The sequence below is a fragment of the Rhinopithecus roxellana genome, chromosome 8, assembly GCF_007565055.1.
Source record: "Rhinopithecus roxellana isolate Shanxi Qingling chromosome 8, ASM756505v1, whole genome shotgun sequence".
NCBI lineage: Eukaryota > Metazoa > Chordata > Mammalia > Primates > Cercopithecidae > Rhinopithecus > Rhinopithecus roxellana.
Genome location: NC_044556.1, coordinates 1,927,786 through 1,942,538, shown reverse-complemented (window position 1 = coordinate 1,942,538; position 14,753 = coordinate 1,927,786). Strand labels below are relative to the sequence as shown.

Below are 14,753 nucleotides of genomic sequence, written 5' to 3'. Positions count from 1 at the left end.
CACCTCAGAATTTACCCCGTCGGCGCCGCCTGTCATGTGGATGCTGCCTTGCCTGTCACTCAACTTCTTGCCCCGCCTCCCCGTCTGGCCTAACGGTCGCTTACCTTGGTTTCCACAGCGACGCCATCAGGGGGCGTGGCAAAGGGACGCGCGGCGCAGAGGCCTCCTTTGGATTGGCGGATGGTCAAGCCCCTTCTCTTTAGCCCCTCCTACAGGCGCTACGCCCCTTTCGGTGGCTCTCGCAAGCTGATTGGTCAATCGCCTGGTGCTAGCCCTAGTCTTGGTTCGGACCGGCCCCAAGGAGCAGGGGCTAAGGTGGGCGCCTCGTGGCCTGATTGGCCGACGGGGCGCGCGCGGCCGGGAGGGGCGGGGCGGACGCAGAGTCGTGTTTAGTCTAGCGCAGCGGTCGCGAGAGCTCTAGGTATCCTGTGCTGTGCCGCGCAGTTCGGCAGCAGCAGCCGCGGAGCGGTAGCCGCCGTGGGAGGGAGCCATGAAGCACTACGAGGTAAGAAGCGAGAAACAGGGATCGTGTGGCCACTGCTGACCCATTGTTTTTCCTTCTTTGCGGGACCACGGGACCCCACTTTCTGGTCCTGTGCCCCGAAGGAAGAGTCGGACGGCGCAGGCGCAGTGGACAAGCGTTGCGCCCCGGGCCACTCGTAAATTCCAATGCGCATGTGCGGAGGAGGTATTTATAAATCTGCAACCCAGGCTGTTTTGGGGGTGCTTTTTTTGGGGGGGGTCTCTGCAGGGGCTGGGACGCTTGCAGGTTCCTTGTAGCTCCCCCAGCGGGCTGAGTTGCAGACTTTGTCATGGGAGCCACGAAGGTGCGGGACCCTTGCTCCCAATCCGAGGGAGTGTTGCACAAATCTTGCGCCACGCCGCCGCCACCAGCGTAGGAAGGGGCTTTGCAATCAGTCTTTTTATGTACGACCTTTGGACCCCTTCCCTCGCCCGGGACGTTCCCGGGAGACTTAGGCGGTGAGGGAGGTGCAGCTCCACTGCTGGCTTTCGCAGAGCAGCGAAGCCTATCCTGCTTTCTGGTTATCTAAGGTCATCTCCGTCAACCCTTGTGTGTCATCAAGGAGAAATCTTCTACCACCCACAGCCACTCTTGAAGCCCATGTCTTCTGACTCCTAACTTAGGTCACTTTTTCCCCTAAAACGAAGCCTTTTGATGTGCTTATCGCCCTAGATGATAATATAATATTAATAATTCAACCAATTGTCCTTGAATTATTGCTGACTTTTAAGTAACTATCATCAAATAATAAAATTTGTTACCAGAATTCAAAATAAGAACAATTTAGCAAGTGCTTACTGTTGTGCTGGTGAGATTCTGTTACCTTGTATAAGAACTATTATTACTTCTGTTTGTAAGGATGAATAAAGTCTCAGAGATATCAAGTGACTTGTTCAGAGGCCCCTTGCTAGTAAATGCAAAACAGATAGGGGAACTCAGGACGCCAAGGTCTTAGTTCCTAGCCACTATGCCATGCTGGTCCTCAAACGAAAAACAGCAGGTCGAGCGATTTCTTGTTTCTCACTTCCCCTCCAATTTAAAAAATTCTGGCAAAATACACATAAAAGTTACCAACTTAACTATGTTTAAGTGTACAGTTCAGTGGCATTAAGAACATTCACGTTGTTGTGCAACCACCCCCACCGCCCATCTCCAGAACTCTTTGCATCTTGCAAAACAGAAGGTGTAGCCATTAAATACTAATTCCCCATTCCTCTTCACCGCCACCTCTGGCAACCACCATTCTACTTTCTGTCTCAATGAATTGACTACTCTAGATACCCTGGATACGTAGAAAGAATTTTTTTTTTTTCTTCTGGAGACAGAGTTTCGGTCTTATTGCCTGGGCTGGAGTGCAATGGCACAATCTTGGCCCACTGCAACCTCCGCCTTCTGGGTTTAAGCGATTCTCCTGCCACAGCCTCCCAAATAGCTAGGATTACAGGTGCCTGCCACCATGCCCGGCTAATTTTTTGTATTTTTAGTAGAGACGGGGGTTTCACCATGTTGGCCAGGCTGGCGTCAAACTCCTGACCTCAAGTGATTCCCCGCCTCGGCCTCCCAAAGTAGTGGGATTACAGATGTGAGCTAGCATGCTTGGCTGTTTGTTTTTATTCACAAGTCGAATATTACTACCTCTATCTCCTGCCCCCTTTATTGCTATTATTTTTGGAAATTTACCCACAATCCTTTGAAGCCTTTGTTTTTTTGTGTTTTGTTTTTAGACGGAGTTTCACTCTTGTTGCCCAGGCTGGAGTGCAATGGCGCGATCTCGGCTCACTGCAACCTCCACCTTCCAGGTTTAAGTAACCTCCACCTCGCAGGTTCAAGTGATTCTCCTGCCTCAGCCTCCCGAGGGGCTGGAATTACGGGCATGAGCCACCACGCCCGGCTAATTTTTTATTTTTAGTAAAGACGGGGTTTCTCCATGTTGGTCAGGCTGGTCTTGAACTCCCGACCTCAGGTGATCCACCCACCTTGGCCTCCCAAAGTCCTGGGATTACAGGCGTGAGCCCCTGCACCTGGCCCCTTAGAAGCCTTTAACCCAGAAATCCTGTAAGTTTTGACATGGTATCAAGAATGAGGAGGTTTGTATTCAATAATCTCTAATAATGTCATTTACGTTTTCATTCTAGAATAAAGTTCTGATATGGATTCCCCTCTCAAACTCTGTGTCTAAACCTGTAGTCCCACTACTGTAGTCTCAGCTAATCGGGAGGCTGAGGCAGGAGGATGGCTTGAGCCCAAGAGGTTGAGGCTGCAGTGAGGCCAGAAATCAGGCCACTGCACTCCAGCCTTGGCAACAGAGACCCTGTTTCAAGAAAAAAAAAAAAAAAAAAAGCCACCACGTCAAGCTTGAAACATGCAGTTTGGAACATCCATATGGCATTTTGCAAAATGTAGCTGGTTTAGTTTTGCTAGTTAACAGTCAGATAAAGTAGGCCTCTGAGCACCCTGGGGGTGAGCGCTTTTGTTTCAGGAAGCTAGGCACAGCCTGAAGCCCAAGGCTTGGACTGGAGAATATGCTCTACCATACTTTTAATCCTTTTCTCTCCCAGAAAGAAGGGGGAGCTTTGGCTGGGCATGGTGGCTCACGCCTGTAATTGAGCACTTTGGTAGACTGAGGTGGCTGGATCGCTTGAGGTCAGGAGTTCGAGACCAGCCTGGCCAACATGGAGAAACCTCGTCTCTACTAAAAATACAAAATTGAGCCGGGTGCTGTGGCACACACCTGTAATCTCAGCTATTTGGAGGCAGAGGTTGCAGTGAGCTGAGATCATGCCACTGCACTCCAGCCTGGACGAGAGAGTGACAGTCTGTCTCAAAAAAAAAAAAAAAAAGCCGGGCGCGGTGGCTCAAGCCTGTAATCCCAGCACTTTGGGAGGCCGAGGTGGGCGGATCACAAGGTCAGGAGATCGAGACCATCCTGGCTAACACTGTGAAACCCCGTCTCTACTAAAAAATACAAAAAACTAGCCGGGCGAGGTGGCGGGCGCCTGTAGTCCCAGCTACTCAGGAGGCTGAGGCAGGAGAATGGCATAAACCCAGGAGGCGGAGCTTGCAGTGAGCTGAGATCCGGCCACTGCACTCCAGCCTGGGCCATCGAGCGAGACTCCGTCTCAAAAAAAAAAAAAAAAAAAAGAAGGGAAAATCTTCAAACTCACTGTTCAAAGTGACCTTGGAGGAAAATAATAAATTGATGTTTTGCTGCATTCTTTGTTATTCTCTGCCAACCTTTGCCAAGTACCCATGGAGGCGATAGTGACAGGGCTTCTGGGTGGGAGAAGCAGTTGTCTCCTGGCCCAGCGGATTACATAGCAAGCAGATTAGTTTAACTGCATGTGTTTATTATAGGTCAATAAAAATAGAAAAGATGCTTTCACTCACATTTAACAAGCAATTTGAGAAAAGGTTTATCTACATCAAAGAATGTATTTCTGGCCTGGCGAGGTGGCTCATGCCTGTAATCCCAGCACTTTGGGAGGCTGAGGTGGGTGAATCACTTGAGATCAGGAGTTCGAGACCAGCCTGGTCAACATGGTGAAACCTTGTCTCTACTAAAAACAAAAAAATTAGCTGGGCATGGTGGCACGTACCTTGTAGTCCCAGCTACTGGCTCAGAGGCTGAGGAATGAGAATCACTTGAACCTGGGAGGTGGAGTTGCAATGAGCCAAGATCATGCCACTGTACTCCAGCCTGGGTGACACAGCGAGACTCCGTTTTAAAAAAGTAATAATAAATAAAGGGTATATTCCAGCTGGGCACAGCGGCTCATGCCTGTAATCCCAGCACTTTGGGAGGCCAAGGTGGGCAGATCACGTGAGGTCAGGAGTTCGAGACCAGCCTGGCCGACATAATGAAACCTCATCTCCACTAAAAATACACATATTAGGCTGGGCGTGGTAGCTCACACCTGTAATCCCAGCACTTTGGGAGGCTGAGGCGGGAGGATCATGAGGTCAGGAGATCGAGACCATCCTGGCTAACACGGTGAAACCCTGTCTCTACTAAAAATACAAAAAATTAGCTGGGCGTGGTGGTGGGCGCCTATAGTCCTAGCTACTCGGGAGGCTGCGGCAGGAGAATGGCGTGAACCCGGGAGGTGGAGCTTGCAGTGAGCCGAGATCACGCCACTGCACTCCAGCTTGGGAGACAGAGCAAGATTCCGTCTCAAAAGAAACAAAAAACAAAAAATTAGCCGGGTGTGGTGGTGGGCGCCTGTAATCCCAGCTACTTGGGAAGCGGAGGCAGGAGAATCACTTGAACTCGGGAGGCGGAGGTTGCAGTAAGCTGAGATTGCGCCATTACACTCCAGCCTGGGTGACAAGAGCGAGACTGTCTCAAAAAAAAAAAAAAAAAATCTATTTCTGCTTGGGACTAAATCCATCTTCCCACCCTCAAGCAGTCTCTTGTCCACTGAGAGGTTAGCCCCCTTCAAAAGACTTTCTTGGCTCCTGGAGAGACCTTGGGGATTATGAAGTGTAATTTACAGTTGGTAGAGGTAACGCCCAGAGGGGTGCAGGACGTGCTGACTGTCACACAATGAATTCATGTCTGGTTGAGGACTGATATCATGGCAGTTGGGATCCCAGCAGGAGGGGAGATTGGTGGATGTTCCATAGTAGTCTCATATCACTGCCAAATCTCATCTGATCTGAGAGGAAAAGTTATCCATTCTGTGGCCTGATTGAGGTGAAGCCTCTATCTAGAACAGGTCACCTCCAGGCCTTGGCTGAAACCCTCGTCTTAGAATGCCAGAGCAGGCCTTGGCATTGTCTTGGGGTCAGAGCCAGGTCGGTAAGTGAACTGCTTATCCTAGGACACAGTAGTGTGTGTGTGTGTGTGTGTGTGTGTGTGTATGTATATGTATTTATTTTATTGCTGTTTTTGCCACTGCAGATGAGACTCAAAGCAATGAGCCCAGTAGCAACTGGAAAAACAGCTACTACATCTTGTAAATGAGCCTGTTAATTCCAGAGAAAATCAGTCTCTTCAGCCGCCAGCTGTTCAGGTCACTGCCCATTTCCCGCAGCTGAGTACCCAGAGGTGAGGAAGCCTCAGCCTCTTGGGGTCCCCACAACCCGCGTTTAGGATGCTTTCTTTTTTTTTTTTTTTTTTTGAGACGGAGTCTCCTTCTGTCACCCAGTCTGGAGTGCAGTGGCACGATCTCAGCTCACTGCAACTTCCACCTCCCCAGTTCAAGTGATTTTTCTGCCTCAGCCTCCCAAGTAGATGTTATTACAGGTGCATGCCACCACGCCCAGCTAATTTTTGTAGTTTTGGTAGAGATGGGGTTCCACCATGTTAGTCCAGGCTGGTCTCGAACTCCTGGGCTCAAGCGATCCTCCTGCCTTGGTGTCCCAAAGTGCTGGGATTATAGGTGTGAGCCACCGCGCCTCGCCCAGGGGTGAGTCTTATTAGTACCTGGTCAGGATGGGAACTAGTGTTCCACTTTACAGATAATGCAGCTGAAGCTCAGAGAGGTAAACTAAGCTGGTCAAGGTCACAGAGCCTGGAAGCTGGGGAGCTGAACCTGGGTTTGTCTGACTCCAGCTTTTTCCATGCTGATGGCTTCTCTGCTGATGATGTCCTAGGACAGCTGTCCTGCTGTGTTCAGAGGACAGAGCATCCCTGAAGGGAGGGTGAGATGCTGTGGGTCAGTGTGGACTGCTGGGAGAGGATCTCTGCCCTAAAATCAGATGAGCTGCCCCTTGCAGTAAGGGCAGGATTGAGAGTGATGAGCCTTGGCTGGGTGCAGTGGTTCACACTTGTAATCCCAGCACGTTGGGAGGCTGAGGCAGGAGAATCACCTGAGGTCAGGCTGTTCGAGACTAGCCTGGCCAACATGGCAAAACCCCCTCTCCAATAAAAATATAAGTTAGCCAGGCATCATGGCACGCACCTGTAATCCCAGGTACTTGGGAGACTGAGGCAGGAGAATTCATTTGAACCTGGGAGGCAGAGGTTGCAGTGAGCCGAGATCGTGCCACTGCACTCCAGCCTGGGCAACAGAGTGAGTCTCTGTCTCAAAAAAACAAAACAAAAAAACAAAGTGGCGAGCCTTGAGCTGTGGTGAACTGTAAAGACCTTTCCTATATTAGCCGGACTCAGGCCAAATTCCTGACGGGGTTGGTGGGGGGCGGATCTTGGGCTTTTCAGATTTTCCTGCAGGCTTCTTCTTTTTTTTTTTTTTTGAGACGGAGTCTCGCTCTGTCGCCCAGGCTGGAGTGCAGTGGCTGGATCCTGGCTCACTGCAAGCTCCGTCTCCCGGGTTCACGCCATTCTCCTGCCTCAGCCTCCCGAGTAGCTGGGACTACAGGCGCCCGCCACCTCGCCCGTCTAGTTTTTTGTATTTTTTAGTAGAGACGGAGTTTCACCATGTTAGCCAGGATGGTCTCACTCTCCTGACCTCGTGATCCACCCGTCTCGGCCTCCCAAAGTGCTGGGATTACAGGCTTGAGCCACCGCGCCCGGCCTCCTGCAGGCTTCTTGCTTTGAGCAGATGGTGACTCACTGGGCAGATTCTCCTGGTGGAGTCCCTTCTGTTCCCTTGGACATAGCTTTGTACTTAGGCAATTTCTCTGCTGTAGGCACTCAGAATCTCAGAGCCCCAGGCTTGAGGGAGTTTTTCTTGTTTAACTTCTGTAAAGTTACAGATGAGGGACCTGAGACCCAGAGAAGAAGGCCTTTTCCAGGGCTGCAGGCCAGTTCCCCTTTGGGTTGGGCAGTGTTGATGATTGATACTCTTCCTGGGAAGGTGGCAGTGCCTGCGGGCTTTGGATCAGTGCTGGGTTCATATGCTTAACCGCCACTGACAAGGTTTGGAGCCTATGGGCAAGTTCTTTAGCCTCTTGAGCTAGTTGTATTTTTCTTTTTTTTCCTGAGACAGAGTACCCCCTCTGTCGCCCAGGCTGGTGTGCAGTGGTACCATCTCGGCTCACTGCAACCTCTGCCTCCTGGGTTCAAGTGATTCTCCTCCCTCAGCCTCCTGAGTAGCTGGGTTTGCAGGCACCCACTGCCACGCCTGGCTAATTTTTGTATTTTTAGTAGAGATGGGGTTTCACCATATTGGCCAGGCTGGTCTCGAACTCCTGACCTTAAGTGATCCTCCCGCCTTGGCCTCCCAAAGAGTTGGGGTTACAGGTGTGAACCCCCGCGACTGACCTTGAGCTAGCTTTTTCATCCTTAAAATGACACCTGGGTGTGCGAGACCCGGCTCGCATTGTCTGATGGTGTGCATCTTCCCAACTTTATGTTCAGGGATAGCAGGCTGACATCGCTAAGTCACAGGTAGGGTCTTTACACCACGGAAAGTGGCAAGCGCTATAGCCCAAGCCCCTTCCTGTCTCCTGCCCGATGTTCATATTGACTGGGATAGTTGTCCCTGCATCCCAGGGTTATTATTGTTTGAAGGGGTTCTTGGTCTGGTGAGCATTGGATGAGCAGATACTTGCCTGGAAAAGCCTCAGCTTGGTGCAGCACCTTGCAGCAGCTAACATTTGACAAGTAGTGCGACCCTACTCACCTCTGGACACGGTAGGGCAGATGTGGGGAGGCGGGGCTGAGGAGGCGGGGCTTGAGGAAGGGGAAGGGTGCCGAGTAGGGGGAGGCGGGTCCCAAGGAGTGGGAGGCAGAGCTGAGCAGGAAAAGGCGTGTCCTGAGGAGGAGGAGGAGGCAGGGCCGAGGTGGAAGAGGCGGGGCCGGGATGTGAGAGGCGGGGCCAGGGATGGGGAGGCGAGGCTGAGGAGGAAGAGGTGGGGATCAGGAAGAGGAGGCGGGGCAAGGAGGAAGCCGTGGGACCCGGGAAGGGGAGGCGGGACCGAGTAGCAAGAAAGTGGGACGGGATGTGTTGTGGGCTTTGGTGTGTGCCAGGTGGAGTAGCTATTTCAGCCGCACCCAGGTGAGTTTAGAGGCTCCACCAGCTGGGTCCAGCAAAGCCCTCTGGACTAACTGGTTCCTGAGGAGATCAGAGGAGTGTGGACAGCCTTGAGTAAGGGCGGTGCTTGGAAAGGCCTTGCAGCTCTGATAAGGTGGTTGGGTTTGGTCGGGAATCCTGCACTTTCACTGACAAGCCTGGCTGCGTGAGAAAGGCCAGAGACCTTGAGCTAGTTGGTCAAGTTCAGGCTGGGTCTTAACACCTTCTTGCTGGTATTGACAGTGGCAGCTGAGAATATTTTAATACCTGGGACATTTCCCGCAGCAGCCAGAACATAGTAATCGTCCTAGTAAATTACGGTGAATATAGTGCTTAATTCTAAGTGGTGTTTTTTTTTTTGAGACGAAGTCTCGCTCTTGTCCCCTAGGCTGGAGTGCAATGGCGCGATCTCGGCTCACTGCAACCTCCGCCTCCCGGGTTCAAGCGATTCTCCTGCCTCAGCCTCCCGAGTAGCTGGGATTACAGGCGCCCGCCACCACACCCGGCTAGGTTTTGTATTTTTAGTAGACACGGGGTTTTACCATGTTGGCCAGGCTGGTCTGAAACGCCTGACCTCAGGTGATCCGCCCAGCTCAGCCTCCCAAAATGTTGGGATTACAGGCATGAGCCACGGCGCCCCGCAGTGTCGGTGCTTCTTATCTAGTAACATATCTAACTCTCATACTAAACATAAGAAATAGATGCTGTTCTTATCTCTACTTGACTGATGGAGAAACTGAGGCGCAGAAAGTGAAGCTACTTGTCCACAGCTAGTGGGTAGCAGAGCTGGGATTCTTCTAGAATCATAGTGGGCTTTGCTGTGGGTCATGCACTGGGGGAAGAATGAAGCATGTGGTGGTGGTGTAGGACTTGGAGGCCACCCACTCTGCCCTTGGGATAGTGACTTAACCTAAGCTTCAGTTTTGTCACCTGTGAGACCAGGATAAGGACACCTGGAGGCCTGCAGGGGAGTGTGAAGTTCCCAGCACGCTTGGTGGCCCACAGGCAGGGTAAACGTCATTAAGCAGAGAGGGACCCACGTTACGCAGGTAAGGACAGATCGGCATCCCCAGGGCTGCCTGAGATGCTTTTGGCATCTGACCTCTTTGGAAGGCCTCACAACTTTTTTTTTTTTTTTTTTTGAGATGGAGTCTCACTCTGTCACCAGGCTGGAATGCAGTGGCGTAATCTCGGCTCACTACAACCTCTGCTTCCTGGGTTCAAACGATTCTGCTGCCTTAGCTTCCCAGGTAGCTGAGATTACAGGCGTGCGCCACCGTGCCTGGGTAATTTTTGTATTTTTAGTAGAGACGGGGTTTCACCATCTTGGCCAGGCTGGTCTTGAACTCCTGACCTCGTGATCCGCCCGCCACGGCCTCCCAAAGTGCTGGGATTACAGGCGTGTGCCACCAGTGCCTGGCTGAGAAAGGCCTCATAACTTAATGAAGAAGGTCCACCAGGTGCCAGGAGACAGACTGATGCCAAATATATGCCCAGAAGACAGAGGAAGAAACCCAGATGTCAGTGCCTCAGTTTTGATATAACGTCACACACCATGCAAGTCACATTTTTTGTGTGTGTGTGTGACAGAGTCTCGCTCTGTCGCCCAGGCTGGAGTGCATTGGTGCGATCTTGGCTCACTGCAAGCTCCGCCTCCCGGGTTCACACCATTCTCCTGCCTCCGCCTCCCGAGTAGCTGGGACTACAGGCGCCCGCCACTACGCCTGGCTCATTTTTTGCATTTTTAGTAGAGACGGGTTTTCACCGTGTTAGCCAGGATGGTCTCGATCTCCTGACCTCGTTATCTCCCTGTCCTGGCCTCCAAAAGTATTGGGATTACAGGCGTGAGCTACTGCACCTGGCCACAAGTCACATTTTGAGATGATCAGCTCCTTCTTTCCTCATGGGAAGACCCTTAGGGAAGTCACAACACACTCAGAGCCAGTTTTTGATCTCTTATGACAAAGAATCATCCCAGGAAATGGAGGCTGGAAGACAGTCTGGCCACCAGGTGCCTATCACAGCTACCTCAGTAGGAGCATGCATCTTCTGTTCCTGCTCCCTGCTGGCTGTCTGTCCCTCACCCAGCCACAGGCAGAAGGCCTTTTTGCCTGTGAGTGAGAGGATCTTAGTGTGCCATGACTCAGAACCCTCCCTCAGAGGCTTCTTGTCATCTGTCCCCTGCTTTCCTCACTTGTCACTGCGCTACTGTCTTTCCTCTCTGCAGATACCCAAAGCCACGTTCCTGCCCTGAGTACATGCTGTTCCCTCGGCCCCCGATGTGCTTCCCTCTGCTTTTCTCATGCCTGGCCCTTCCTGTTACTGAGCACTCAGCTTCCATGTCCCCCAGAGAGACCTTCCTTGGCCATCCAATCTTGAGTCCATCCCCTTGCCTGTCACCCCGCCACGCCACTCATCTCCTTCGCAGCCCATCTGGGCTTGGGTTGTGTTTTCTTTTCTTTTCTTTTCTTTTCTTTTCTTTTCTTTTCTTTTCTTTCTTTTCTTTTCTTTCTTTTCTCTTTTCTTTTCTTTTCTTTTCTTTCTTTTTTCTGAGACGGAGTCCTGCCCTGTTGCCCAGGCTGGAGTGCAGTGGTGGGATCTCGGCTCACTGCAACCTCTACCTCTCGGGTTCAAGGGATTTTCCTGCCTCAGCCTCCTGAGTAGCTGGGACTACAGGTGCCTGCCACCATGCCTGGCTAATTTTTGTATTTTTATTTATTTTTTAAAAAATACATTTTTTTGAGGCAGAGTCTTGCGCTCTGTCGCCTAGACTGGAGTGCAGTGGTGTGATCTTGGCTCTCTGCAACCTCCACCTCTGGGGTTCAAGCATTCTTCTACCTCAGCCTTTTGAGTAGCTGGGATTACTGGTGCCCACCACCGTACCCCCCTAATTTTTGTTTTTTTGGTTTTTTTGAGACGGAGTCTTGCTCTGTCACCCAGGCTGGAGTGCAGTGGCGTGATCTCTGCTCACTGCAAGCTCCATCTCCCGGGTTCATGCCATTCTCCTGCCTCAGCCTCCCCAGCAGCTGGGACTACAGGCGCATGCCGCCTTGCCTGGCTAATTTTTTTGTACTTTTAGTAGAGATGGGGTTTCACTGTGTTAGCCAGGATGGTCTCGATCTCCTGACCTTGTGATCCACCCGCCTCGGCCTCCCAAAGTGCTGAGATTATAGGCGTGAGCCACTGCTCCCAGCCAATTTTTGTATTTTTAGTACAGATGGGGTTTCACTGTGTTGGCCAAACTCGTCTTGAACTCCTGACCACAGGTGATCCACCTGCCTCAGCTTCCCAAAGTGCTGGGATTACAGGCATGAGCCACCATGCCTGGCCACAATTTTTGTATTTTTAGTAGAGGTGAGGTTTCACCATGTTGGCCAGGATGGCCTGGAACTCTTGATCTTAAGTGATCTGCCCTCCTCGGCCTCCCAAGTAGCTGGGACTGCAGGTGTGTGTACCACTATGTCTGGCTGTTATTTTATTTATTTATTTATTTATTTTTTGAGTTGGAGTTTTGCTTTTGCCCAGGCTGTAGTGCAGTGGAATGATCTCGACTCACTGCAACTTCCGCCTTCCGGTTTCAAGCCATTCTTTTGCCTCAGCCTCCTGAGTAACTGGGACTACAGGCCACACCTGGCTAATTTTGGTGTTTTTATTAGAGACAGGGTTTCACCATGTGGGCCAGGCTGGTCTTGAACTCCTGAGCTCAAGTGATCTGCCCACCTCGGCCTCCCGAAGTGCTGAGATTACAGGCATGAGCCACTATACTCGGCCAGTGCCTGGCTAATTTTTAAAGGATTGTTTTGGTAGAGAGACAGACTCACCATGTTGCCCAGGCTGGTCTTGAATTCTTTGGCTCAAGTGATCTCCTGCCTCAGCATCCCAAAGCTCTGGGATTCTAGGTGTGTGCCACCGTGCCTGGCTGGAAACCAGCTTCTTCTGGCCTCTTGGCCACAAGCCCTGGGCCTATCCTGCCTGTGGCTGTCCTGTTCCCCATCATCTCAACCCTCCTGGCACAGGGGCCCTTCTGAGATGGAAGCTGCCAAGACAACACTGGGGCCTGCCCCTCACCACACAGGTTGTGGGCAGGTTCTGCTGGTCCAGGCCTTTTCCCGTCATGGGGCCCTGCCTCTCTTTTCCAGTCCGTCACTTATTCATTAGTTCATTCGTTCCAACATATTTTTTTCCCCCTTATCAATGCTAAGAATCCTGGGGAGAACGAACCACTTTCTCTGCCCTCAAGATCCTTTCATTTAAGCCAAGGCCTGAAGGTCAAGGTCTTTGGGGTCCAGGGAGGAGAATGGTGTTCTAGGCAGAGGGAACCGAGTGGTGTTCCGTGCAGAGGCATGGAGCCCGGGGTTTGCAGATGTCCCACGTTGAGGGATGAGGCTGACAGGGCAGGGCTTTGTAGCCACCCAGAGAGACCTGTAGACTTCATTTCATTTTTTTTTTTTTTTTGAGATGGAGTTTCTCTCTTGTCACCCAAGCTGGAGTGCAGTGGCACAATCTTGGGTCACTGCAATCTCTGCCTCCTGGGTTTAAGCGATTCTCCTGCCTCAGCCTCCCGATTAGCTGGGATTACCAGCTAATGTGCCACCACACCTGGCTTATCTTTTGTATTTGTAGTAGAGACAGGGTTTCACCATGTTGGCCAGGCTGGTTTTGAACTCCTGACCTCAAGTGATCCACCCACCTCGGCCTTCCAAAGTGCTGGGATTACCGGCCTGAACCACTGTGCCCTGCCTCATTTTGATGGCAATGAAAGTCCCTTTCCTGTTTTATTCAATTACCTATGAATTATTGTTTTTAGTAGAGACGGGGTCTTGCTATATTGCCCAGGTTGGTCTTCGACTCTTGGGCTCAAGTGATCCTCCTGCCTTGACCTCCCAAAGTGCTGGGATTACAGGTGTGAGACACCATGCCCGACCACATTCTGCTGATTTTACCTAAAAGATTCCCTACTGGAGGGCAGTTCATTTTTTAAATCCTTAGGGGACCCTCATAGTGTATTTTGTTTGTTTGTTTGTTTGTTTTTGAGATGGGGTTTCACTTTTGTGGTCCAGGCTGGAGTGCAGTGGTGCAATCTCGGCTCACTGCAACCCCCGCCTCCTGGGTTCAATCGATTCTCCTGCCTCAGCCTCCCGAGTAGCTGAGATTACAGGCGTCCACCACCACTCCTGGCTAATTTTTTTATTTTTAGTAGAAACGGTGTTTCGCTCTATTGGCTAGGGTGGTCTCAAACTCCTGACCTCAGGTGATCCACCCGCCTTGGCCTCCCAAAGTGTTGGGATTATAGGCATTGAGGCACTATGCCCAGCCACCATGGTGTTTGTAGTAAAAATGCACAGAGCACTTGCTCCTTATTCTGAGAAGCGTACCGTGGATTGCATGTGGGGTTTACCGGGAGCGGATCGACTCACCCCAGTTACATGGTTGGCTGGACGTGGGTCATGAGTGTTCCCAGCCCTGCAAGGTGTGAAGGCCCTCTCTGTGGCCCTGTAGCTGTGTCACACTGACCTGCCCCTGTCCCTGCTCTAACCAGGCTCTTATATAAGCTGAGGCAGCCATTCACAGACTGCCTGAGAGACTGCAGGGCTTTGTGCAGTCTCCTGGGTCCTTCTAAATTCCTTTTTTCCCCCCCATTTGAAAGTGAACAGGGATCACTGGCCAGAGCGTGGGAACTGGGCTTGTCCTCAGGGTGGGGGCCAAGTTGGGGGTGGGAGTGGGAAGTTAACACAAGCCCTGGGGCTTCAGGAACCATCTGGAAACAGGCTGAAGTCATGGAGCTGAGCCTCGAGACTCCTTGTGGGGAGAAGCTGTTCCTCCAGACACACCTCAAGTGTCTAACTTAGGAGGTGGGCAGGTGGGTGGAGCTGCTGAATGAACGTTTCTCAGGAGCTGGGTAGGGTTGGAGGATTGCAGAGGGTGGGGTGGGGGTATGTGTGCAGATACTGGAATTCCTGAGGAGACATGTATAGTTGGAAACAGTGTATTGTCGGTATACTACTTGTTTCAGATAATCGTCCCCACCCCTGCAGAGTCTTCCTTTGTTGCCCAGGCTGGAGTGCAATGACACGATCTTGGCTCACTGCAACCTCTGCCTCCCAGGTTCAAGCGATTCTCCTGCCTCAGCCTCCTGAGTAGCTGGGATTACAGGCATGCACCACACCACGCCTGGCTAATTTTTGTACTTTTAGTAGAGACGGAGTTTCACCATGTTGGCCAGGCTGGTCTCGAACTCCTGACCTCAGATGATCCTCCCGCCTCAGCCTCCCAAAGTGCTAGGATTACAGGCGTGAGCCAACGCGCTGGGCCCA

General features: G+C 51.5%; 1 protein-coding gene across 2 annotated transcripts in view; it reads left to right on the top strand.

Annotated features, from left to right (window-relative positions):
* Nucleotides 1–372: 372 nt before the first annotated feature.
* The window catches only part of TECR (trans-2,3-enoyl-CoA reductase), a 35,464-nt gene continuing 21,083 nt past the window's right edge, over nt 373–14,753 (top strand). For both annotated transcript variants that reach the window (XM_010361565.2, XM_030935173.1), the window contains exon 1: nt 373–505. In XM_010361565.2, coding sequence (XP_010359867.1) covers nt 491–505 — 15 coding nt within the window. In that variant the 5' untranslated portion in view covers nt 373–490. The remainder of the gene's footprint in view (nt 506–14,753) is intronic.